Source organism: Hypanus sabinus, chromosome 5, assembly GCF_030144855.1.
Source record: "Hypanus sabinus isolate sHypSab1 chromosome 5, sHypSab1.hap1, whole genome shotgun sequence".
Lineage (NCBI taxonomy): Eukaryota > Metazoa > Chordata > Chondrichthyes > Myliobatiformes > Dasyatidae > Hypanus > Hypanus sabinus.
This window is the reverse complement of record NC_082710.1, coordinates 6798622-6825944: the sequence shown is the minus strand read 5'-3', so window position 1 is coordinate 6825944 and position 27323 is coordinate 6798622. Positions and strand designations below refer to the sequence as shown.

Sequence of the window (27323 nt, the reverse complement as noted above, 5' to 3'; positions counted from 1 at the left end):
GTAGAATCATTGAGGGCAGAGCTAAGAAACTGCATGGGTAAAAAGACTCTAATGGAAGTTTTGTACAGGCACCCAAACAGGAGCCAGGATGTGGAATACAAATCACAATGGGAAATAAAAGAGACATGTAAAAAGTGCAATTTGCGATAGTGATGGAAGATTTCAATATGCAGGTAGATTGGGATTGGGAAAATCAGGTTGGTGCTTGATTGTGAATTTGTAGAATGCCTATGAGATGGCTTTTTAGAGCAACTTGTGGTTGAGCCAACAAAGGGAAAGGCAATTCTGCAATGGGTGTTGTGTAATATACCAGATTTGATTAGGAGCTTAAGGTAAAAGAACCCTAAAGAGACAGTGATCATAAAGTGCAGTTTGAGAGGGAAGAAAATAAACTTAGACAGTGGACTAAAGGGAATTTCAGAGTCATTAGACAGGTGTTGGCCAAAATTGATTGGACAGGTACACTAGCAGATTTGATGGCAGAATGGCAATGTCTAGAGTTTCTGGGAGCAACTTGGAAGGGACAAGATAGATACAACCCAAAAATGAAGAGTATTCTAAATGGAGGAGGAGGCAACTGTGGCTGACAAGTGAAGTCAAGAGAACATAAAAACATATAATATAACTAAAAGTAGTGGGAAGTTCGAGGATTGGGAAGTTTTTAAAAACCAACAGAAGGCAACTAAAAAAACATAAGGAGAGAGAAGATGAAATATGAAAGGAAGCTAGCAAGAATATTAAAGAGAAGACACCAGCAGTATGCCAGAAATTCAAAGAGTATCAGGGGCAAAAATGAGTGTAGTTGCTATTACCAAGGAGGTCCTTAGGAAGTTGAAATATCTGAAGGTAGATAAATCACCTAGATCAGATCATCTGCACCAGGGTTCTGAAAGAGGTAGGTGAAGAGATTGTGGAAGCATTAGTAATGATCTTCCAAGAATCTATAGATTCTGGAATTGTTCCGGAGAACTGGGAAATTGAAAATGTCACTCCACTCTTTATGACTGGAGGGAGGCAGAGGAAAGGAAATCATAGGTCAGCTCGCCTGACTTCGGTGATTGGCAAGATGTAGGAGTTCATTATTGAGGATTATGTTTCAAGGTACTTGGAGGCACATGAAAAAGTTGGCCAAAGTTAGCATGGTTTCCTTAAGAGGATATCTTGGCTGAAAAATCTGTTGGAATTCTTTGAAGAAAAAACAAGCAGGATAGACAAAGGAGAATCAGTGGATGTTGCATACTTGGATTTCCAGAAGGCCTTTGACAAAGTGCTGCTCATGAGACTGCTTAACAAAATAAGAGCCCGTGGTATTACAGGGAAGCTACTACCATGAATAGAAGATTGGCTAACTGGCAGGAAGCAGAGAGTCAAATTGAAGGGTGTCTATTCTGGTTGGCTGTTGGTGACTAGTGGTGTTTCACAGGGATCAGTAATGAGACCATCCTTTTCACATGATCTATCAACAATTTGGGTAACAGAATTGATGGATTTGTAGCCAAGTCTGCAGATGATATGAAGATAGGTGAAGATAGCTCAGAGTACGCAGATGGATTTAGACAGATTGGGAGAATGGGCAAAGAAATGGCAGATGGAATATAATGTAGGGAATTATATGGTCATGCACTTTTGTAGAAGGGATAGGGGTGCAGACTACTTTGTAAGTGGGGGAAAAATCAGAAATCAGAGGTACAAAGTGATGCACCATCAATAACTCTTGGAGACGGGAGGTAAAAGATAGGCTTTTATTAGCTGCAAACGTGACCACGACATCCCGGGGACTGAGGGAGGAGCAATGCCTCCAAATGCCTTTATACAGCGGTCTGTGGGAGGAGCCACAGGAGCAGTCAGCAGAGGGGCGTGTCCAGACAGGTATACACATAGATTACCACACAAAGGGACTTGGAAGTCCTTTTTCAGGATTTCCCAAAGGTTAACTTGCAGATTGAGACGGTGGTAAGGAAGACAAGTGCAATGTAAGCACTCATTTTGAGAGAACGAGAATATCAAAGCAAGGATGTAATGCTGAGGCTTTATAAAGAATTGGTTGGACTGCACTTGGAGTATTCTGAGCAGTTTTGGGTGCCTTATCTAAGAAAAGATGTGGTGGTATTGGAGAGATTCCAGAGGATGTTCACCAGAATGATTCCAGGAAAAAAGGATTAATGTATGAGGAGTGTTTAATGTCTCTGGAATTTAGAAGACTGAAGAGGGATCTCATTGAAATCTATTGAAAGGCTTAGACAGAGTGGATGTGGAGATGATGTTTCCTGTCGTATGGGAGTCTAGGATTAAAGGGTACTGCCTCAGAATAGAGGAACGTCCTTTTACAACAGATGAGAATGAGAAGATGAGAAGAAATTTCTTTCACCAGAGGGTAGTGAGTCAATGGAATTCATTGCCATTGGGTCTGTGAAGGCCAAGTTGTTGAGTATATTTAAAGCAGAAGTTGATAGGTTCTGGATTAGGGTGTCAAAAGTTACGGGGAAAAGGCAGAAGAATAGAGCTGAGTGGGATAATAAATCAGCCATGATGGAATGGCAGAGCAGGCCCGATGGACTGAATGGCCTAATTCTGCTCCTATGTCTTATGGTCTTATGTAATTGAGGAGCCAGTGTGAGTTTCAGACTCCAGTTGATCGAGTATGACACTACACTGCACTGCACTTTCTCAAGTTTTTCCACTTCATTCTGCATTGTTGTTGCTTTACCTTGTTCTCCCTCAGTGAACTGTGTATTGACTTGATCAGTATGAACAGTCTGCAAGACAAGCATTTCACTGTATCATACTACACGTGACAATAATAAACCAATTCCCCAACCTCAAGGGTTTAAATAAGGTGGTAAAAATCTATAATCTGGAAACTTCCCATGTTTATTCATCATAAGTGAGTGTGCCTTTGTTGTTTTAGTTACCTATCCAAACCATTGGGTTAATTACCATTCCACTGGTTAATCATTTGTTGGTGTCAGCTCCTTCCATCCAGTCATAATCGTCACAGTTTTTATCCACATTCGGTGATGCTCTATAAGAAGTAATCACACATTTTAGCTTAGTTTACAGAAATTTAGAAAGTAAAACCTAAGAAAACATACCAGATTGAATAAATATCGGGAGGGAGAGACGGGGTGGTGGTGTGGGGGGTAGGGAGGGGGAGAGAGAGAGAGAGAGAGAGAGAACAGTGGAGCACAGAACAAGCCCTTTGGCCTGCAATCTTGTGTTGACTTTGTAATCAACTCTAAGATCAGTCCCACATAGTCTTCTATTTTTCTCTGAGAGATGAAATGTGAGAGAAAAAGAAAGAAAGAGACAGGTGTTACTATTGTTTGGACTTTTTAGCCTTTTGTTAGAACTTAATGTTAAGAAAATAATACTGAAACAAATGTTTTGTTTTTGTGTAGGAATGAAATACAAGATTAATGTCATTAGTATAAAACCATGAGTAAAATTTAATTTCCTTCAAGCTTCATATACAGAAGAAGATGTACCATTATATATGAAAAGCTATAGGACAAAAATATTCAAGATTTTTGTGACAATAGCAATCTTACTATTATATCATACAAATAATATTTTAACTTCCTTAACTTGAGTAATCATGACAGTTTAGTTTGAATGAGATTACTACAACATGCTAACTTACCTAGTATACTCCGGGCTCTTCTTACCATCAACAACTTCCTTATCTATGTGAACTCTAATGATATTTGAATTTGGCACCTCAAACATGGGTTCAAGTAATATTTGTTCCTGAAATAAATCGGACATAACTTTCCTTCAAACATGTAATTTTGAATGCACATACTAGGCTGGAAGTTAAGCCTATAACATCTGTTTTCAGTGTGTAACTTTTCCCAAAAATATTTTGTGAATTCCCGTTAAAGTCTTGTAGAATGAAAATTGGTCTGAACATTTTTTTGTTGGAATTCATTACAACATTTCTTTGCAGATCTGATGACAATTTCTGAATGGGTAGCGTGTAAACATTTCTTACCAACAGAACTTGACTTAGTACCTTACAATCCATGAACATAGAACACAGAGAACAGTACAGTAAAGTAGAGGTCCTTCAGTCCACAATGTTGTGCTGACCTTTTAAACAACTCTAAGATCAATCTAACATTTCTCTCCCAAATAGTCTTTTACTTTTCAGTCATCCAAGTACTTATCTCAGATTTTCTTAATGAAGCTACCTCTACCACCACCCCTGGAATGTAGTTCCACATACCACCACTCTCTGAAAAATACTTACCTCTGAAATCCCCTCATACTTTCCTCCAATCAAAGTTCAAAAGTTCAATGTAAATTTTTTTTTACATGACAATCAATTTAGTATTTGGGCAAAGCATTCAGCACAGCAAAAATGTCTGCAATCTCATCTCCAGACAAGCTATTCCAAGTGTTATATTCAAATATTTCCTTTTCCATTTTGTGGCAGGTGAAGAAAGAAGAGCCACTCAAAGCCCTACCCAATGCCCGCTTTGTGAGAAGCAGAAACGTGTAAGGCTGCCAGCGGGGCTCTGGTGAAGCTGTACAGGTCAGTCCCCTGTACAGTGGATGGCAGACACATTGATGAACTCCAACCATCGCCTTCAGAGGACCATGGAAACAGGAGGTCATCGATGGCTGATGCTCCATTTAGGAGCTAAGGGCTCAAGTAAGTAAGAAAGAAGTACAATATGATTGTACATCATCTAAGAATACAAACATGAAAACAGAATATGCTTTGGATCATGGACTGTTCTTCCTTGGTCTTTTCCCACATCTGCACTCAGTGGCCACTTTATTAGGTACACCTGTACACCTGCTCATTAATGCAAATACCTAATCAGCCAATCATGTGGCAGCAACTCAATTCTTAAAAGCATGCAGACATGGTCAAGAGGTTCAGGTGGTGTTCAGACCAAACATCAGAATGGGGGAAAATGTGATCTAAGTGACTTTGACCGTGGAATGATTGTTGGTCCCTGATGGGGTGGTTTGAGTATCTCAGAATTGCTGACCTCTTGGGACTTCCACACACAACAGTCTCTGGAGTTTGCAGAGAAGAGAGCAAAAGACAAAAAACATCTAGTGAGCAGCAGTTCTGTGGGTGAAAATGCCTTGTTAATGAGAGATTTCAGAGGAGAATGGCTAGACTGGTTCAAGCAGATGGGAAGGTGACAGGAACTCAAATAATCACAAGTTACAACAGTGGTGTGCAGAAGAGCATCTCTGATGTACAACACATCGAACCTACAGCAGCCGAAGGCCATTAACATAAACTCAGTGCTGAGTTTATGAGGCATTGGAGACACTAAATAAACTTATCACTGAGTGTTGTATTACTGCATTTTACCACAATGAAATCTCTCATCTTACTAACAACATTAACAGTGAGGCAGATGGTGTAGTGAAGTGGTACTGTAGAAGGTGCACTTCTGCCCTCTGAGTAGAAATAGAACGTGAAGATTTCCTGGATCACACTGGAAGTGGCAGGAAAAGGACTTGGAAGTCCTGGTGCAGGGGGAGGATGAATTTCTTTAGCCAGAGGGTGATGAATCATTGCTACGGATGACTGTGGAGATCAAGTCACTGAGTGTACTTGAGAAGGCAGGAGAATGGGGTTGAGAGGGATAATAAATCAGCCATGATGGATGGAGCAGATTAGATGGGCTGAGTGGCCTAATTCAGGGTTTTCTCTGGGTACTCTAGTTACCTCCAACATTCCAAATATTTATGGGTTTGTAGGTTAATTGGTCACATGGATGTGATTGGGTGATGAGCATTTGTTGGGCCAGAAGGGCCTTTTACTGTGCTGTATCTATAGATAATAAATAAGCAGCAATCACAACATATGCACAAATATTATCAAGTAATGCACTGTGTACATTACTCAAAATTATTATAATTCAGTGATAATTCACTTGGAAGCTGAACCTTTGTTATGCTTGACATATCTTACACAACAGAAATTAGTTTTGGTTTTAGCTCTAAAATACATTTAATTTGATTTCCAAACTGCATCTGCAGCATTCAGCTATTACGATACAGTTATTGACACTGAACATACCATGATTGATCTCAGTCCTCGCGCTCCTGTCTTACGCTCAATTGCTTTATTTGCGATGGCGTGCAAGGCTTCCTCGGAAAAGGAGACATGACACTGGAAAGTTCAGAATGACATCTATGAGATATCCCACATCGCCAAGGAATCCTCATTTAAACTCAAAGACAATTTTAAAGATGTAAAGATGTATGAAGGATCCCACACACCCTGCTTATGGACTCTTTGTCCCACTCCCATCAGGGAAGAGGCTACAGAGCATCCACACCAGGACCACCAAACTCAAAAACAGTTACTTTTCCCAAGCAGTAAGGCTGAGCAACACCTCCACCCACTAACCCATCCCTCCACACCCCCAACCACCACTACTTTATTACTTCCTGTCAGAGTCACCTTACGTACAGACACTCCTGTACCTTCGGTTACTTTATGGACATATAATCAGGCTATTTTGTGTATTTATATTTATTGTGTTCTTTATCTTATTGTGTGTTTTTTGTGTTGCTTTGTATCTGGAATAACAATTACTTTAATCTCCTTTACACTTGTATATTGGACATGACATTTATCTTGAAAATAATTGTAGCACTTTAATGTATATTTTAATTTTCTATAAATATTGCTTCACAAACATGAAAAAAATCTGCAGTTGCAGGAAATTCAGAGCAACATACACAAATTGCTGGAGGTCAGGCAGTATCTATAGAAAAGAGTAAGCAGTCTACATTTCAGGCTGAGACCCTTCATCAGTCCTAATGAAGGATCTCAGCCCAAGGCATCGACTGTTTACTCTTTTCCTTACATTTTTTTTGTGTTTTTGGAGAGTATATTTTAAATTGACTGAACATGGTTCACAGCAGCCTCAATATCAACAAGATATATTGAATTAAAAACAGAGGTTATTGATTAATAAAAGTGTCAAAGGTTACGGGGAGAAGGCAAGAGAATGGAGTTGAGTAGGATAATGAATCAGCCATGATGGAATGGTGGAGCAGAATCAATGGGCTGAATGGCCTAATTCTGCTTCCAAGTCTTATGGAATCCATCGGGTTGCTGTATATCTTTTGTGTTAATGGGGCTACAATGCCATGACAGATCATATATATTTAGTCTACTTATCTTTACATTAGGATCAGAATCAGGTTTATTATCACTGATGTATGTCATGAAATTTGTTGTTTAGTGGAGGCAGGGCTGTGCAAGGCAAAAAAAATAACTGTTACAAAAATATAAGTAAATAAATAGTGCAAAAAAGGAATAATGAGGTAATGTTCATGGACCATTCAGAAATCTGATGGTGGAGGAGAGGTGCTGTTCCTAAATGAGAGCAGCACCTCAGTGTAGCAGTTAGAGTAAGACTATTACATTGCCAGATACATGGGTTCAATTCCTGCCGCTATTCATAAGGAATTTCTACATTCTCCCCATGAACATGTGGGTTACCTCCAGCTACTCCAGTTTCCTCCCACATTCCAGAGATGCATGGGTTAGTAGGTTAATTGGGTGTAGTTAGGCTGCATGACCTCGGTGGGCCAGGTGGGTCTGTCACTGTGCTGTAACTCTAAATAAAACTGGTGCTTCCGGATCAATTATGGTTTCCATTACCGTGAAAACTATAGCAAAGTGGCCAATGATGTATTTTATTGTCATGTATTAGATTCAAAGAACATTTAATTAACAAAATATGTATACAGAACAGAACTCTGAGATTCGTCCTCCTGAATATAGGACTGTTAGTGACAGAAATGTAGTGCTTATAAAATACAGCTTTGTTACACTGCTAACAGAGGCTTTGCCATCAATACCGCTCTTAAAACAAACTTTGGCACATGAGATATAAAGCAGCAACTTTGATCAGAATACATTATTAGTTTATATCTGTCAAGAGTAAAATTATACATCGACCCTACTTTTAAAAAGCAGACTACAAAATTAATGTAATCTGAGTCACATGAATTTGTGTCAGGATATTACTGGGACTTGAGGACCTGAGTTATTGGGAAATGTTGAATGGCTTAGGATTTTACCTTTCACACCCACCTGGCTTCATCTATCACCTTCTAGCAGTCATTTTTTATTCTTAGGGAACCACTTTTCTAGCTTGTCCTCCTTCCCTCCCTTCCACATCTTTTTATTTTGGCATCTTCCCCCTTCCTGATGAAGGGTCTTGGCCTGAAACATTGACTGTTCATATCTCTTCAAATGTGCCACCCAACCTGCTGAGTTCCTCCAGCATTTTCTGTGTGTTGCTGTGGATTTGCAGCATCCGAGAATCTCTTGTATTCAGGGCTTCATTCCCTGGAGTGTTGGAGAATGAGGGAAGATTCGATAGAGGTATACAAAATTATGTGGGTTATAGAGAGAGCACAGTAAGCACAAACAGGTCTTTTCCACTGAGATCAGATGCAACCAGAACTAGAGGTCATAGGTTAAGAGTGAAAGATGAAATATTTAAGGGGAACCTGAGGTGGAACTTCTTCACTCAGAGGATGGTGCAAGTTTGGGACAAGCTGCCAGCGGAAGTGATGGATGTGGGTTGAATTGTAACATTTAAGAGAAGTTTCAGTAGGAGGGGTGTGGAGGCCTAGACAACAGTGTCAGGTGCCAGCAAAATTAATATAAGCCGAGTCACATTAGTAGCAGCTGATGAGGATGTGGTGAGATTCCCTTTTCCGTGAGCAAGCAGTGAAGTTTGGTTACACCTTGCCTACCTTGGAGTAATAATTGTAAAGTTCTGTTTCTTTAAATCACCACCACTATTTAGACTGTAAACTGATAATTTTCTCCTTTTTAATATAATCCCAGTTATAAGAGCCCAAAACTCTGCCTCTCTCTTTTCCATACCTTATCCATGCCAAACAGCATCTTGTACTGAGTAATTATTGCATTCCGTGGTTCTGTCAAAATCTGAACTAACATGTCCTCAGTTAAACTGTGCAGTGCGACAATGACAGGAAATCTTCCCACAAATTCAGGAATCATTCTGTATTCCATTAGGTCCCTGGGCTCCACCTGATGGAGTAACTTGTCTCTCTCCTGGAAGTCTTCATGGGCGTTCAATCCAGAGGAATTAGCCAGGCCAGCGCCTTCACCAAGTGCCGCATCAAAGCCGAGGTACTGAATGACAAAAATGCAGTAATTAGCATGCATTACCTGCAATTTTTAATGAGTTTGCTATGCAGATAACCGCAAGAACTACAGTCAACGGACAGCATTCTAATGAAATATAGCTGCAGTCGTGCCTTCTTTGTAGTTGCATTAATATGCTAGGTCCAGGTGAGATCCTTAGAGATATTGACCCAGGAATCTGAAACTGCTGTATCCCAGTTATTCTAGGATTACTGAGAAAATCAAATGATCATAGACATTGAAAACAATGTTGGTTCAGAACTCACATTTTCGTGTTTCCTCCTGCTGATGATTCTATCCAATCCATTAAAAGCTCCTGAACCCACAAAGAGAATGTTGGTGGTGTCCACTGGAATGGTGTCACGACGGTATTTCCGTGAATTGTGTTCTGGAACATTCACAATTGTTCCCTCTATCAGCTTCAGCAAGCCCTAAAAACACAAAGTTCACAGTAAGTTTATTATCAAAGTACACATATGTAGTGTATTTAATACTTGAGTAATTTTGTAAATATATTGTTTGATTTGACATTCTTTATTGTTTATATAATTCATTATGAGTTATATATAAAAATATGTGAATTGCATGCATCATCACGCTACCATGTGACATGTGCACGCTTCACTTAAAACAAATATAAAGATAGACTCACATTTTGGACTCCTGTGTCTTCCTTTGAATTAGTTTAAGGATTTGAACTTTCAAAACATAACCATATATATCACTGTATACTACCTTGAGATTTGTTTATTTTGCGGGCATTTACAGTAGAACAAAGAAATACAATAGAACCAATGAAAATCTACAAAGATTGTCAAACAGTCAATGTGCAAAAGAAGACAAACTGAGCAAATAAAATAAATACGTAAATAATACTGAGAACATGAGTTGTAGAATCTTTGAAAGTGAGCCCATGGGTTGTGGAATCAGTTCAGAGTTGTGGTAAGTGAAGTTATCCATGTGTGTTCACGAGCCCACTGACTGAAGGGCAATAAATGTTCCTGAACCTGGTGGTGTGAGACCTGAGACTCCTGTACCTCCTTCCTGATGGCAGCAACAAGAAGAGAGCTTGGCCAGGATGGTGGGGCTCCTTGATGATGGATGCTGCTTTCTTGTGGCAGTGCTCCTTGTAGTTGTTCTGTAGTTAGTGGCGGGGGGGGGGGGCTTTCCTGTGTTCCTCTGCCATAGTTGGATGCATCAGCAAGGGAGATGAGGCTGAGTACAGGGCTACAGTGGGAAACTTTGTCACATGGTGTGAGCAGAATCATCTGCAGCTTAATGTGAAAAAGACTAAGGAGCTGGTGGTAGACCTGAGGAGGGCTAAGGCACCAGTGACCCCTGTTTCCATCCAAGGGGTCAGTGTGGACATGGTGAAGGATTACAAATACCTGGGGAGACGAATTGACAATAAACTGGACCGGTCAAAGAACACTGAGGCTAACTACAAGAAGGGTCAGAGCCGTCTCTATTTCCTGAGGAGACTGAGGTCCTTTAACATCTGCCGGACGATGCTGAGGAAGTTCTACGAGGCTGTGGTGGCCAGTGCTATCATGTTTGCTGTTGTGTGCTGGGGCAACAGGCTGAGGGTAGCAGACACCAACAGAATCAACAATCTCATTCGCAAGGCCAGTGATGTTGTGGGGGTGGAACTGGACTCTCTGACGGTGGTGTCTGAAAAGAGGATGCTGTCCAAGTTGCATGCCATCTTGGACAATGTCTCCCATCCACTCCATAATGTACTGGTTAGGCACAGGAGTACATTCAGCCAGAGACTCATTCCACCAAGATGCAACACTGAGCGTCATAGGAAGTCATTCCTGCCTGCGGCCATCAAACTTTACAACTCCTCCCTCGGAGTGTCAGACACTCTGAGCCAATAGGCTGGTCCTGGACTTATTTCCACTTAGCATAATTAACTTATTATTATTTAATTATTTTTGGTTTTTATTTTGCTATATTTCTACTCTATTCTTGGTTGGTGCAACTGTAATGAAACTCAAATTCCCTCGGGATCAATAAAGTATGTCTGTCTGTCTGTTCACCACTGTTTCTAGACCATGTCCTGGAACCCTTCCATTATCACCCATTTTAAACAGTTGCAATCTAGCTCTATGTGCATTTCAGAGTATACACCAAAAGCCCAAGATAGAGTGAACATGGAGAGCACTTTTCCAATTGTGGAGAAGTATGGGAGCAGAGGGCACATCCTCAGAACAGAAGAATGTTCCTTTAAAACAGAGAGGAGGAGTAATTTCTTTAGCCAGGGAGGATACACTTCAGCTATATGGAAAATGGAGCTGCAGGGATCTGGAAAGGAGAGGTGGGGAGGACATCTTTGAAAATATTTATAATTACAAAGCCTCCATGTAGATGAAGAAGGGATTTCTTCAGCCAGAGAGTGGTGAGTCTGTGGAATGTATTGCCACAGACAGCTGTGAACACCATGTCATTGGTATACTTAAAGCTGAGAGTGATATGTTTTTGATTAGCCAGGGTGTCAAAGGTTGGGGAGAGAAGACATGAGAATGGGTTGAGGGGGATAATAAATCCGCCATAATGGATGGCAGAACAGACTCGATGGGCCAAATAGCCTAATTCTGCTCCCACGTCTTATGGTTTTAATTCAATCTGTATATCAGTAAACTAAACCCAATGAAATTAGAAATTTGAAATGTGGGAGACAGCAGTGGCAATTGAAACCCAATTTCTGGTGCTGTAAAGCATTGTGCTAACTGCTAAGCTATCATGTTGTTGATTCAAGTATCAAGATTTGCTTAATGTCACTTCCTGTACAGAAGTGTAAAGGAGATCAAAATAGTTGTTACTCTGGATCTCTCTTACTAACAAGGGACAAAAAGATGTCACCCATTCCACAGTGAAAGGAGAAACTAACAGTTGTTAATGATGTTACAATCTGCCATGTCGCTTTTTATTCTGAGATTCCCCAGCTCAAGAATCAGCAGAAACTCTCCCCACCATCGAGAGAAAGAGAGAGAGGGAATGATCGCTAGAGTACAGAGACCTCCCATCCACCACAAAATCCTGATGTTCTTTCTCCCACGGCATCTCAGTCAGTGGCACCAGCCTGGAATCAGTCATCCACAATTTATTATCCCTCCCAACCCTATTCCCTTGCCTTCTTCTCATAAACTTTAATGCACTGACTAATCAAGAACCTATCAATTGCCACTTTAAATATACTCAGTGACTTGACCTCCACAGCCGTCTCTGGCAATGAATTCCACAGATTTACCACTCATAGTAATAGAAAAAACAATAAATATAAATACAAGTCAGCTTATATACATACCGAGGTTGATTGTATGTCTGTAAAGCAAAGCTAGGCTGTAAAGATGTTGAAAAACATTCAACTTGAAATGAGCTTTAATAGCCTTCACCTCGCGTTTGATGTAAGTAGTACTTACGTGACATTAAACAATTTCACTTACTTGTTGCACACCTTCTCCCGTTACATCTCGTAACTGATGCCCTGCCGGAATTGCTCCAATCTTGTCCATTTCATCAAGAAAGACAATTCCTAATCAATTAAAATAGATAAAGAAGTATTCAAAACACCAATGTCCCACTGTGAATAGACAACACATTATTTTTCGATGCTTGTCCCCATTTCTAGATAATCCAGTGAGAGGCAACATCATTCCAACATCACCAAATCCAGTTACAATTTTGAATGTTTCAATTTAATCTTTCCTGTATCACCCAGTGCCACATCAAGAAAAAGGCAAGTTTGAACCATGGCCCATATCAATGGTGACATGACAGTCTACCGAGTTATTTATATGGTCCAACACTTCTCTCTTTTTTCCATTACTCATTCTGACCCCTTTTCACCCCTTCTCATTGTCTTATCTGTCCATCACCTCCCTTTGGTTCCCCCTCCTCCTTCCCTTTCTTCCATGGACCATTCTTCTCTTTTACTATATTCAATCTTTTCCAGCTCTTTACATCTTCCACTGATCAGCTCTGAGCTTCTTCAGAGAACCTCCCTCCACCCCTACATACCCACCTTCCCCTTCACCTGGCTTCACCTATCACTTGCTCACTTATACTCTACCCCTTCTCCCCACCTTCTTATTCTGGCTTCTTCTTTCCTTTCTGGTCCTGATTGTCAGAAAATGTAGAGGAGACTTCACCTATATTCAAACCCACAGAGACAATTCAGCAGTGAGTGATCACTGTAATAATAAACTGCAAAGTGACAAGCTTCGAGGTGTCACAAAACCAGAGGGAACAAAAAATTAACACAACAAGGTAACTGGAGGCTAGGAGCAACTGGTTGGTAGAAGAAATGACAGGGTTGACTATTATCTAAATGGAAAGAAAACACAAAAATCTGAGGTGCAAAGGATTTTGGGAGTCCTTGTGCAGGATTCCCTGAAGGTTAATTTGCAGGTTGAGTCTGTGGTGAGGAAGGCAAATGCAATGTCAGCATTCATTCCAAGAGGACTTGAATATCAAAGGAAAAATGTAATGTTGAGGCTTAGTAAAGCACTGGTGAGTACTGTGAGCAGGTTTGGGTCCCTTATAAATGGATAGATATTTCATTGATCCCAAAGGAAATTACAATGTCATAGTAGCATATTGTCTTGAGTTTGCACTATTCAAATTCAAGACAATATGGAGGGACAGCAACATCACCATGAAGTTCAAGATCAGACTCCTGTGTGCATTGGTATTCTCCATCTTCCTGTACTCATGCGAGACATGGACCCTCATAACAGAGCTACATACAGGCATTGGAAATGAGATGCTATTGCAACATCCTGGGCATCTCATACTTGGACCACATCACAAATGAGCAGGTCCACAAGACCATCCAGCTCCACATTGGACCTCATGAAGACCTTCTCACAACGGTGAAGAAAAGAAAGCTGAGATGGTACGGCCATTTAACAAGATCCAGTGGCCTTGCAAAGACCGTTCTGCAAGGAACTGTGGAGGAGAAAAGAAGGAGAGGAAAAGATGGATGGACAACGTTAAAGAATGGAAAGGGAAAACATTTGCGGCAACCCAGGCTCTGGCACACAACCGCGACAGATGGAACAGACTGGTGCAAAGCTTGTCATGATGGCACCCCGACAACTCCACCAGGAATAAGGGCGCAAGGCAAGGCAAGTAGCATAACAAGTGCACAGATGTATAAATGTTAGAAGAGAAATAAGAAAGAATAAAAATAAGTTACCTTAAAAATAAGATGTACAAGATTTACAAGTCAAAGAATACAAGGTCACTTCCCCGGCTATAGGTTGACTCATTATAGAGCCTGATGGCTGAGGGTAGGAATTACCTCATATAGAGCTCCTTGGAGCAGCACAGTTGTCTTAGTCTGTTACTGAAAATGCATACAGAAAGGATGTGCTGAAACTGGAGAGGCTTCAAAGGAGATTCACAAAAATGATTCCAGGATTGAATGGCTTGTCATGTGAAGAGTGATAACTCTGGGCCTGTATTCACTAGTATTCAGAAAAATGAGGGGCAACCTTATTGAAACCTATCGAAAGGCAGAAGGATTTGATAGAGTGGATGTGGAGAGGATGTTTCCTATGGTGGGTGAGTCTAAGACCAAATGACACAGCCTCAGAATAGAGGGGTATCTTTTTAGAACATAGATGAGGAAGAATTTATTTAGCCAGAGAGCAGTGAATCTGTGGAATTCTTTGCCACAGGTAGGGTGGAGACCAAGTCTTTATATATATATATTTAAGGTAGGGACTGATAAATCTTTGATTGGTCAGCTCATGAAGGGTACAAGGAGAAGGCAGGAGAATGGGACTGAGAGGAAAATAAGATCAGCCATCATGAAAAGGCAGATCAGACTCAATGGGCCAAATGGCCTAATTCTGATCCTGTATATTATTGTTCAATGGGTGAGAGCTGGTTTAAATAGGCTGTGCGTGATGAATTGGAAATGAGTGGCAGATGACTTCAATCAGCTAGATGTTAACTGGGAGGTGCCTCAAATATAACTCAAATAGGCATTAACTGCTTGCTCTGTTTTGAAAGAGGTATAATCATTGTTTGAGACAAATTTTGCACATTTCATTTGCAAGTACTTAGAGCTGTTGTTTTGTAGGTAGAAATAAGTTTTGTTGTGCTTCAGCAAGTGAAGTAAAGCAAAGTAAATTTAATTGGCAATTGTATAATATTTCATTAGATTTGTCACGTATTTGTCATATAAAAACATCAAAACTTACAGTGAAATGTGTCATTTGTGTCAGTAAACAACAGTCCAAGGATGTACTGGGGACAACTTACAAGTTTTGCCCGGCTTCTGATGCAAACACAGCATGCCCATAACCTGTACATCTTTGGAAGGCGGAGGGAGAGCAGAGCACCTGTAGAAAACCCGTGTGGACATGGGGAGAACGTGCAAGTTCCTACAGTGCTGGGAACTGCACCCTGATCGCTGAACTGTGGCACTGTCAAGTGTTCTGCAAACTGCTACACTACCATGCTGCCCAAATTATGGATAATATGACAATTATATTTTACAGGTATTTACCTATATATAGATAAATAGATAGAGAAAAAAAGTTCTATGTGGCATTTAATTTCCACTGTTATCTTTCCTATATTGAATTTTTTAAATATAAAAGAAAAAATCAAAAGAATGATCAGAGTAATAAAGAAGTTTATCTTTATTTTTGGTGACAGGGTGGAGATATGTCTCAATCAAAGGAGGTGTAAGGTGCTCCTTCCCTCCGCTAGCCTGCAGGTCACCCTTGGGCAAGGTGTAGCACCTGCTTAGCCCCCCCACCCCGATCAGAGTCATGTGAAGCCATAGGAACAGGTTGTGAATGGTCATATGAGCAGCTGGTGCATATCACAAGTCCTGATTATGCGACCACTGACACCAGGCAGACAATCTCTGAAGAGTATTGATAATGGCTGGGGTCAAAGTCAGCATGGTTTCTATAAAGAGAAATCTTGCCTGATAAATCCGTTAGAATTCTTCGAGGAAGTAACAAGGAAGGTGGACAAAGGAGAAGCAGTAAATGTCATTTACTTAATTTTTCAGAAGGCATTTGATAAGGTGCCTCACATGAGGCTGCTAAACAAGATAAAATCATATGGTGTTTCTGACAAGGATAGAGAAATGGCTGACAACCAGGAGACAGCGAGTGGGAATAAAGGGTACCTTTTCTGGTTGGCTGCCAGTGACTAGTGGTGTTCATCATGGGTCAGTACCGGGATCACTACTTCTCACATTGTTTGTCAATGATTTAGATAGTGGAATTGATGGTTTTGTGGCAAAGTTTGCGGATAATGCAAAGATAGGTGGAGGGGTAGGTAGTGCTGAGGAAGCAATGCGATTGCAGCAGGACTTAGATAAAGTCGAAGAATGGGTAAAAAAGTGGCAGATGGAATACAGTGCTGGGAAATACAGTGTTGCTTTGCTGCTGCTTACGTGTGGGTGGGGAGAGGTGCGGGGATTTAAGGGTACTAACATTTAACTATCATTCATTCTTTGGGGAACTCCTCTGTTTTTGTGAATGGCTGTAAAGAAAAAGAATTTCAGGATTTATATTGTATAAATTTCTCTGGCATTAAATGTACCTTTGAAACTTTTGAAGTCTATGATAATGCATTTTGGGAAAAAGAACAATAGTGCAGACTGTTATCTAAATGTGGAGAAAATTCAAACATCTAAGGTACAAAGGGACTTAGGAGTTCTCATGCAAAACTCCCAGAGGTCAATTTAGAAGTTGAGTCTGTGGTGAAGAAGGCAAATGCTTGTTGACATTTAATTCAAGGGGAATAGAATATAAAGACAAGGAGATAATGCTGGAGCTTTATAAGATACTAGTCAGGCCACATTTGGAGTACTGTCTACAGTTTTGGGTCCCTTATCTCAGAAATTATGTCTTGTCATTGGAGAGAATCCAGAGAAGGTTCATGAGAATGATTCCTGGAATGAATGGGATTAATGTATGAGGAGTGTTTGGAAGCTCTGGGCCTGAACTGACTGGAATCTAGAAAAGTGTTGGGGGATCTCATTGAAAGCTACCGAATGTTGAAAGGACTAGATATGTTTCCTCCGGTGGGGGTATCCAGAACTAGAGGGCACAGCCTCAAAATTGAAGAGTGACCTTTTAGAACAGAGCTAAGGAGTAAGTTTTTTTAGCCAGAGAATGCTGAATCTGTGAATGCTCTGCCATAGACTGCAGTGGAGGCCAAGTCCAAGTGGAGGTATATTCAAAGTGGAAGTTGATAGATTCCTGATTGGTCAGGGTATCAAGGAATATGGTGACAGGGCAGGTGTGTGGGCTGAGTGGAATCCAGGATTAGCCATGATAAAATGGCACAGCAGACTTGATGGGCTGAATGCCCTAATTCTGATCCTATGTCTTATGGTCTTATATTTATTGCCATGGCTTGTATAGACAGCCAGGACACAGCATCCCTGGTCAACCCCGACCCACAGAGGCCTCACAACATAATGGTTAGAATTTTTCTGTTCCTCTCACTTGACTGTTTTACTGTAACAATTGAAAGGAATTATTAATTATACCTTGCTGAGCTCTTGCAACATTGAAGTTTGCATCCAGTAGCAGCTTAGCAATGACTGATTCAATGTCTTCACCAACATAGCCGGATTGTGTGAGGCACGTACAGTCACAGATTGCAAATGGCACATCCAAGCATTTGGCCAACGTTTGGACCATCAGTGTTTTCCCTGTGAAAGACCAGCAGAATGTTTAGATTTAAAAAAACATACTGCTGTAGAATATACAGTGGGACACATCAAGATCAGTACATTTTGGCCCAATTAAGCAACTGCACCAATTAGCCAAAGTTTTATGGAAATAGTTAAAAAGTCAAGTTTATTGTTATTTAACTATGTAAATGTACACCATCAAACAAGACGGTTCTTAAGATCAAGGTATAGAGCACAGTAAAATTCATAATACACATATAACACACAATAACTTAGCAAAGTAAGATTTAAATCTAGAAATGAATTATGCATAAATAGAGAAAGTTAAGTGCATAAATTAAATATTGTAGGGCATAGAACAAACTAACTAGTTACACTTTGAATGCAATGCACTGGGGAGTTCAGAGGCTTAATGGCCTGAGGGAAGAAGAAGTTGTTTCCATTCCAAATGGTATAAAAAAGACAAACTACCATTTAACTGAATAAAATTATGTATTTAAATGAAATACAGAACAGATTAGAACACTATCAATACTGCTACAGTAATATAAAACTGTATTAGTTCCTAATAGTTATCAACAGAGGAATGAATCCAGTGTATTGTACACTTACACATTCTTTTGATTGATTGTAAATGAACAAAATCAGCACAGACACCTAGTGTTGACAATGGACTGCCTGAAACAGAATCAGGTTTAATATTATTGGTAAATGTTGTGAAATCTGTCATTAAGTGGCAGGGGTCCATTACATAAATAATAAAATATGTGAATTACAGTAAGAAGTATATAAAAAAATATATATTAATGCAAAACAGTAATGAGGTGGTAGTCATAGGGCTCAATGTACATTCGGAAATCTGATGGCAGAGAGGAAGAAGCTGTTCCTGAATTACTGACTGTCTGTCTTCAGGCTCCTGTACCTCATCCCTGATGGTAGCAATGAGAAGAGGGTACGTTCTGAGTGATGGGGGTTCTTAATGATGGATGCCACCTTTTTGAGGCATCACTCCTTGAAGGTGTCCTGGATGCTGGGGAAAGCTAGTGCCCGTGATGGAGGTGGCTGAGTTTACAACCTTCTGCAGCTTTTTTCATCCTTTGCAGTAGTCTCCTCATACCAAATGGTGATTCAGCCAGTTAAATGTTCTCTGGGAAGAGGTCACCAACTCTAAGTCAGACATTTAATGCTTCTTTGTCAACATCTAGTCTGCTCAGATCATGGGGATGTCTTCCATGGAGGGTCATGTTCTTCCATTGGTTAAATTTTCTTCAATAGTGATAGTTTCTTCGTTTTTCTGGGTTGTGTTTTCAATTAACTCTAGTGGTGTGGACCTCTTATCTGATTTGCATAAGGTCATATAGAGTGCTGAATCTTGTTTTCATTGATGAAAAATATCCTTGGAAGTTTCATCGGACTGTTGTGAAATTTTTTATGTCTGTTATTTCTCATCCCCTTCTGTCCAAGGCAGTGTAATTATTATTATCATTATTACTGCTACTACTAAATTTTGTATTTGCACAATTTGCCTTCATTTGCACATTGGCTGTTTGTCAGTCTTTGTGTATAGCTTTTCACTGATTCTATTGTTTTTTTTTTGTTCTACTGTAAATGTCTGTAATAAAATGAATCTCAGAGAAGTGTACAGCGACATATACATACTTTGATAATAAATTCACTTTGAACTTATTTTTAAATGGCTGCTGTGGTTTCACTTTAATATTTGAAGGTTTTGGGATGTTTTGAGAGAAGTGGCAAATGAATTTTGCAAAAATGATCTTTTTTGTAAATGTCAGATTAATGTTTAAGCAAGCAATATAAATTTGTCTTCAAGGGAGGATTTCTTCATTCCAGAACAAAAAACAAACATTGAAACGCATTAATACCTGAGCCTGTGGGTCCAAGCAGAATGATGTTGCTTTTGTCAAAATGAACAGCATTATTAACAATGCCAAAGTTCTTCCGGAAATTTCTCTGTATTACTGGTTGTTGTGATAAATAAGTCGGGTTTGGAATCAATTCTGTGAGATTCACTAGTTCTGTGGGGAAAGAAAAGATGAACAGCTTATATCTCCATGTCCACAGCGGGGTCAAAACAGCAATTAGTAGGCATTGAGACAGGCACATGAACAAATGGGGAATGGTGGGATAAGGAGGAGATACAGGCAGATGGGATTAGTTCAATCTGACAACGTTAGACCTGTTCTCCTGCTGAGTTGTTCTATTTTCTGTGTCGTAGCCGGCTTAGGAGCACCAAGTTTCTGGGAGTACACAGAGTGGACAATTTCACCTGGTCCTGCAACACCATCTCTTTGGCGAAGAAAGCACAGCAGCGTCTCAATTTCCTAAGGAGATTCAGGCGAGTGAGGTGCCCCCTCCCTACCCCCTCCACTTTAACCAATTTTTCCAGGAGCACCATTGAGTGCCCTGACCAGCTGCACTGCTTTCTGGTACAGGAATTGCAAGGTATCTGACAGCAAGTCTCTACAACGGGGTGCAAGGACTGCTGAAAGGATCATTGGGGTCTCTCTCCACCCATTAGAGATACCTATTAGGAGTACTGTGTATGCAAGACCCTTAGCATTGTCAATGATCCCTCCCATCTCCTTTGATCCCCCTACCATCAGGCAGGAGGTACCATAGTATTTGGACCATAGTGTTAGGATGGGAAACAGCTCCTTCCCCCAGGTCGTAAGACTACTGAACTCCCTGCCACCACCCAGCTCTCATCACATATGAAACACTTGCAGCATTAACCTGTTTACTTTCTTCCGTATCTAATGGGCACCTTATTATTTGTTAGTTTATTTGTAGTGATATTACTTTATGTGCTTGTGTGTGAGTTATATGTACTGTGTTGTGGTCCTTGGTCCAGGGGAACATTGTTTTGTTTGCTGGTATACATGTGTATGGTCAAATGGTAATAAACTGAACTTGAGCTTAAATTTGTGGGAATCCCTGGTCCGTGACTGACAAAAATGAAGCAGCATCTCAGGAGGCACTGGGAACTTTGAGTTTCTTCAGCAGAAGCACAGAGGAGCCCAGTACAAGCATGAAAAGGAAACTACCATATCCTATACTGCCCACCCACTTACTCATCCCCCAATCATCTGTCTGTCTGCCCACTCAATCAAACACGTCCCGACCCAGCTAGGTCAGAGTGTTGGGTCACACATTTGTCTCATCCACCATGTCAGAGCTAGGGTGGAATATCCCTCAAACCTGAGGAAATGTCTAAGTAAAAAAGAGAAAACTTGCCTCTTGACGAGCTGGAGAAGCTGTGACCACAACCCTCAGAATGTTGTGTGACATGGGATGGAATATTATTAATAAGCCTTTTATAGTGATTGTAGACGGCTACTGAGAGAACTTTCTTTGCTTGATTTTGGCCGATAATATACTCATCCAAAATGCGATGGAGCTGAAACCAAAGGTACTTTTTTAATACTGTGAGATACATTAGAAAATATGGACAAGAGGTAGTAATTGTCCATCTGATCTTTTGAACCTGCTCCATCTTTCATTGATAGAGACTAATCATCTCCTGAAGAGTTATCTTCCTTTACTATCCACATATCATCCAGTGACATCATGAAGGATCCCACCCACTCTGCTCATGTCCCAATCCCATCGGGAAGGAGGCTATGTAGCACCCACACCAGGACCACCAGACTGAAAAACAGTTACTCCTAATATAAACTGATATTCCTTTAATATCAGGAAGTCTACCTGTACCTGTTTTCAGTTAACTTAGTGACTGAGCCTCACAGCCCTCTGGTGTAAAGATTTCCAAATAGTTACTACCCACGCAGTGAAGAAATTTCTCCTCATTCCAATCCTAAATAACCTTCCCTTCTAAAGCTATCTACTAATCTCTATGTCTTTGGACTATGAGAGGAAACTAGAACACCCAGAGGAAACCTACATAGTCAGAGAAAAAACATACAAGCACCTTATGAACAATGGTGGGAGTTGAAATTGGTTTACTGGCGCAGTAATATCATTTAGCTAACCATCATGCTAACTCTGCCGTCCAGTGCTAAGAAACACCAACATCTCCTGCCTGGGTAAGGAATGATACTCATGTAGATAATGTGAAAGACTGGGCCAGGACAGAGGACTCTGGTGAGCTACTATTGGTAGTCCATGCCCCAGTTTATTTATTGGTTGATTTATTGGTCGCCCTTTACTAATCACAGGACAATTTACAATGCCCAGTTAACCTACTAACCAGTATATCCATGGACTGTGAGAAGGAACCAGAGCGCCCAGAGGAACCCCACAAGGTCACATGGAAAACGTACAAACTCCTTTCCAGGCAGTGGTGGGAATTGAACCTGGATCACCTGTACTGTAAAGCATTGTGCTAACCACTATGCTACTGTGCTGCCCTAATATTATATCTTCCATGTTCCACTCCAACTTTAGCACACCACCTCAGTTAATAGGGATCAGTTTACTTAAATTCAACCTGACAACCACGTACAAAATCCTCTTTAATGACCAATGAATAGCCACAAACAAAAAAGTGTGAGTCTTACTTCTTTGGGTGCTGGCAGATTCACCTGGCAGTCACTTTTGTCAGCTATATGCCACAAACCAACTTCGTTGTAATTGTTTGCAGGAGATTTTTTTGAAGTCAACATCAAAAAGACATGCTGGCAAGCATTGCATTTTACAAATGGAGCAGCATCTGAAAAAAATCATCTAATATTTTATACATATTAAATCACGTAGGTCATCAAATATTCTATTGGCAGCCAGGAACCCAACTACATTATATGAACACAATGTTAATAGAGTCATAAGATATAGAAGCAGAATTAGGCCAGCTGGCCCGCCAAGTTTGCTTCGCCATTTCAACATGACTGATCCATTTCTCTCTATGTCCTAATCCCCTTTCTTCTCCCTGTATCTCTTTATTCCTGACCAATCAAGAATCTATCAACTTCTATTTAAAATATACATAAAGCCTTGACCTCAGCCTTCACCCTGCATTGTGCAGCTGGATCCTGGACTTCCTGTCAGATCACTGGCAGGTGGGTAAGAGTGGGCTCCCTCACCTCTGCACCTCTGACCCTCAACACAGATGCCTGTCAGGGCTGTGTCCTAAGCCCCCTCCTTTACTCTCTGTACACCCATGACTGTATCACCACCCATAGCTCCAATCTGCTAATTAAATTTGCAGATGATACTACATTGATTGGTCTTATCGACAAATCATAATGAGGTGGCCTACAGAGAAGAAATCATCCCCTTGACACAGTGGAGTCAAGAAAACAACCTCTCCTTCAATGTCGCAAAAACGAAGGAGCTGGTTGTGGACTACAGGAGGAATAGTGACAGGCTAACCCCTATTGATATCAATGGAACTGGGGTTGAGAGGGTGAACAGCTTCAAGTTCCTTGGCATGCACATCACCAAGGACCTCACGTGGTCTGTACATATAGGCTGTGTGGAGAAAAAAAGCACAACAGCACCTCTTTCACCTCAGACGGTTGAAGAAGTTTGGTGTGGACCCAAAATCCTTTCTACAGGGGCACAAATGAGAACATCCTGACTGGCTGCATCACTGCCTGGTATGGGAACTGTACTTCCCTCAGTCACAGGACTCTGCAGAGAGTGGTGCAGACAGCCCAGCGCATCTGTGGATATGAACTTCCCACAATTTAGGACATTTACAGAGACAGGTGCATAAAAGGGGCCCGAAGGATCACTGGAGAACCGAGTCACCCCAACCACAAACTGTTCCAGCTGCTACCATTTGGGAAACAGTACCGCAGCATAAAAGCCAGGATCAACAGGCTCCAGGACAGCTTCTTCCACCAGGCCGTCAGACTGATTCACTCACGCTGACACAACTTTATTTCTGTGCTATATTGACTGGTCTATTGTATAGCTTATTGTATTATTACAAATACCATTCTATTTGCTATAGTATTTATGAAAAACTACTAATTTGCACATTGCACATTCAGGCAGAGACATACTGTAAAGATTTTTACTCCTCATATGCGAAGGATGGAAGAAATAAAGTCAATTCAGCATATTTTTAGCTTTATCAGTTGATTTGCATGAGTTGGTCAGTTGGCAAACCCAAAGTTTGGCTCCTTGGGTAGTCTAGCATTGATACCGAAGACCATATCCTGAAGGTTGATCAGAAGTCCAGAAATTGAATCCCAATGGCTGTAGACTGGAGACTGGAGGCCTGTCCTGGAGCTGGAGGACTGTCCATGTTGGCGGGTGAAGGGGAAGGTGAAAGAGAGGAAGGGGGGAAAGGGACTTGTTACGCTGTTGTTTTGTTGTTTGTCGTGGTCTGCTTTGTTGTGTTCTCTGTGGTTCTGCTGAGCATGGGGGGGTGGGGGTCAGAATGTGTGGCAACACTTGTGAGCTGACCCCAGCACAGCCATGTTGTGATAGTTGTAAACACAAGTAATACTTTTCACCCTATGATTTCATGTTTTCTTCTTCATAAGCTCCTCACCCTTACTGGGGCATAGGCTGCTGACACCAGCTCACCAGAGTCCTCAGTCCTGGGCCAGTCTCCCAAGTCCAGGTGTAACCCATCAATACATCTTCTAGGTGAAGATCCCTCCTCTCCCAGAGGTGAGGTCTCTGGAGCTTCTGTTGGTGTTTCTATAGTTCTGTGTTTTTATAGGATGAGGGTGCTAGCTCCATGCCCAACTTGCCTCCTTTCACAACTGGACTCATGACCATCCATGGTGGAGTTTATTTACATGTACATGTGATAAATAAGTAAATCTGAATCATTTAGATACCATTACTTTTCAAAAAAATGCAGGCATCATGGACCTTGGGTTTTAGTTTCCTCACAGTTGTTTCAAACAAGTAGTCAGCCATTGACTTGGTGCTTTAACGGTTCTCCTGCAAGCTGCTGGAAAACATCATTAGGCAATCTTAGGCACCCCCTGGTCATTGTAAAATGTCTCTTGTTTTTACATGACCCAGTATAATGTTTTATTTTCTTTTGATTTTATTTATCAATACAGAATGGAATAGGCCCTCCTGACCCTTCAAGCCATGCCACGCAGCAACCCCCAATAACTCCCGATTTAACTCTAACCCATTCAGGGGACAATTTACAATGACCAATTAACCTACCCAGTACGTCTTTGAACTGTGGGGGGATACCAGGGCGCCCGAGAAAACCTACGCATTCTACAGGGAGGATGAACAGAGGCTCCTTACAGAGGACACAAGGACTGAAATCAAACTCTGACTCTCCGAGCTGTAACAGCATTCCACTTACCACTCCGCTGCCGTGGCACCACAAGTTAAGACAAACAAGCTTGACAATTCTTAGATAAGGTAGTAATGTCACTGGTAACCTAACTATCCGAGTGACTGTACTAAGACTTACAAGTAATTGGTTCTATGTGTATTCTATGACTTCCACATTTTGGGCAGCGTAATTGATCACAGTTTTTCCTGAGGGAATTATTTGACTGCTGGTACATTATCTTCATTTCATTTTTATGATGAACCTGTGAAACCAGATTAATACAAATTAGCCCCAATTTTACTTTAAATCAGACAAAGGGCAAGGCGGTGGGAACCAAGGGTTAACTTTCCTGAGTTTTGTTTCCCTTCTACTGACAAGCTATCAAAGAAATCAATAAAATCAATCATAATTGATTGATTTTTCTAACTTCCCTAACTGCTCCACCCCTCCCCCTTCTCTCTTTCCACCACACATTCTGGCTTCCCTCTTATCTCCTCTCTTCTCTCTTGCCCATCACCCCTCATCATTCCCTTTCTCCCATGGTCCACTCTCCTACCAGATTCCTTCTTCCTCAGTCCTTTACCTCTTCCACCTATCACTTCCCAGTTTATCACTTCCACCTTCCAGCTCACCTGGTCTCACCTGTCACCTGCCAGCTGGTACTCTTTCCCCTCCCCCCCAACTTCTTATTCTGGCTTTTGCCCCCTTCCTCTCCAGTCCTGAGAAGGATCTCAGCATAAAACATCAAATGTTTATTCATTTCCATAGATGCTGCCTGACCTGCTGAGATCCTCCAGCATTTTGTGTATGTTGCTCTTGATTTCCAGCATCTGCAGAATCTCTTAGTCATAGTCATAGAACATTACAGCATAGAAACAGACCCTTCAGCCTGTCTACTTCATGCCAAACTATCAATCTGCCTAGTTCCATCGATCTGCAACTGGACCATAACCCCTCAAACCCTTCCCAACCATGTCCCTATGCAAATTCCTCTTAAATGGTGATATCAAACCCACATCCACCTCATCCTCTGGCAGCTCATTCCACACTTTCATCACCCTCTGAGTGAAGAAATTTCCCCTGATGTTCCTGTTAAACATTTCACCTTTCACTCTTAACCCATTGTTATATTTTGGTACTCCAGAAACTAATGAAAGGAAAAACAAAGGAGCCAGAATACTTGTCTATTTAACTTTTTCTTTAGTGAGGTGCTCACAAGTGGCACGGTGGCACAATGGCGTGTACCATTCATGTGCATACTTCTGGCATATAACTCGTAATGAATTATGTAAACAAACAATGAATGCTTAATCATACAATATATTTACAATATTATTCAATTATTACCGAAATATTAAATACACTACTCCCCTGACCTCTATTTGTAGTCTTACCTGACCTCAGTAGAATAAGCTTGCTTGCTTTTACCCTATCCATACCCCTGATAATTTTGTATACCTCTATCAAATCTCCTCTCAGTCTTCTACTCTCTGAGGAATTCAAGTTCAAGTTCATGTCTAATTATCATTCAACCATACATGAATACTGCTAAATGAAACAGTGGTATTCCAGGGCCAAGGTGCAAAGCCCAGTACCAACAGTCACGCACAGCACAAGACACAGATAGCACATACAAGAAAGCAGTAAATATGCAGTCACACAAAAAAAACATAGCCCAAATCCCTAAGAGACATGTCTCATAGATTGATGGAGCACAAATGTTTTCGGTAAGAACAAGCCCTCAGCAGTCCGTGGACAAACGCATGCATGCACATATGTAATCCAGATTGTCTTCCACTGAGCGAACACTGGAGAGCAGCATTGGTGCCACACCACGCAACCTCCTGGCATCTGCAACAAGCAATACTGCAGCATGAAGCCTAGTCCGCACCACAACTGAGGCCATGCAGTTCTCCCACCTCTAGACACACCAATAAATCGGAGAGCTGGACTTGCAGTATTATACATTTTCAATGCCCAACAGGCCCTTGCAGTCACAAGAAACATGTCCAAGACAATCACTCACTGTCAGGCTGCAGACCGCCTTTCTACAACTGCTCCAATGCCTTTCTGTAGCAGGCAGCAACACGGCCCACACCAAGCAGATGATACTAAGGTAGGTGGTGTTGTGGATAATGAAGTAGGTTTTCAAGCTTGCAGATAGATTTAGGCCAGTTAGAAGAGTGAGCTGAATGATGGTAGATGGAGTTTAACGCTGATAAGTGTGAGGT

At 41.1% G+C, this 27323-nt stretch overlaps 1 protein-coding gene across 2 annotated transcripts in view; it reads right to left on the bottom strand.

Moving 5' to 3' along the window:
* Positions 1-2888: 2888 nt before the first annotated feature.
* Positions 2889-27323, bottom strand: part of LOC132393906 (ATP-dependent Clp protease ATP-binding subunit clpX-like, mitochondrial) — a 32501-nt gene continuing 8066 nt past the window's right edge. For both annotated transcript variants that reach the window (XM_059969331.1, XM_059969329.1), the window contains 10 exons: positions 22391-22542; positions 21108-21270; positions 19736-19888; positions 17706-17870; positions 12622-12710; positions 9439-9603; positions 8888-9160; positions 6050-6142; positions 3641-3747; positions 2889-3022 (listed from right to left, as the gene is read on the bottom strand). In XM_059969331.1, the coding sequence (XP_059825314.1) occupies positions 2953-3022; positions 3641-3747; positions 6050-6142; positions 8888-9160; positions 9439-9603; positions 12622-12710; positions 17706-17870; positions 19736-19888; positions 21108-21270; positions 22391-22495 (1383 nt within the window). In that variant the 5' untranslated portion in view covers positions 22496-22542 and the 3' untranslated portion in view covers positions 2889-2952. The remainder of the gene's footprint in view (positions 3023-3640; positions 3748-6049; positions 6143-8887; positions 9161-9438; positions 9604-12621; positions 12711-17705; positions 17871-19735; positions 19889-21107; positions 21271-22390; positions 22543-27323) is intronic.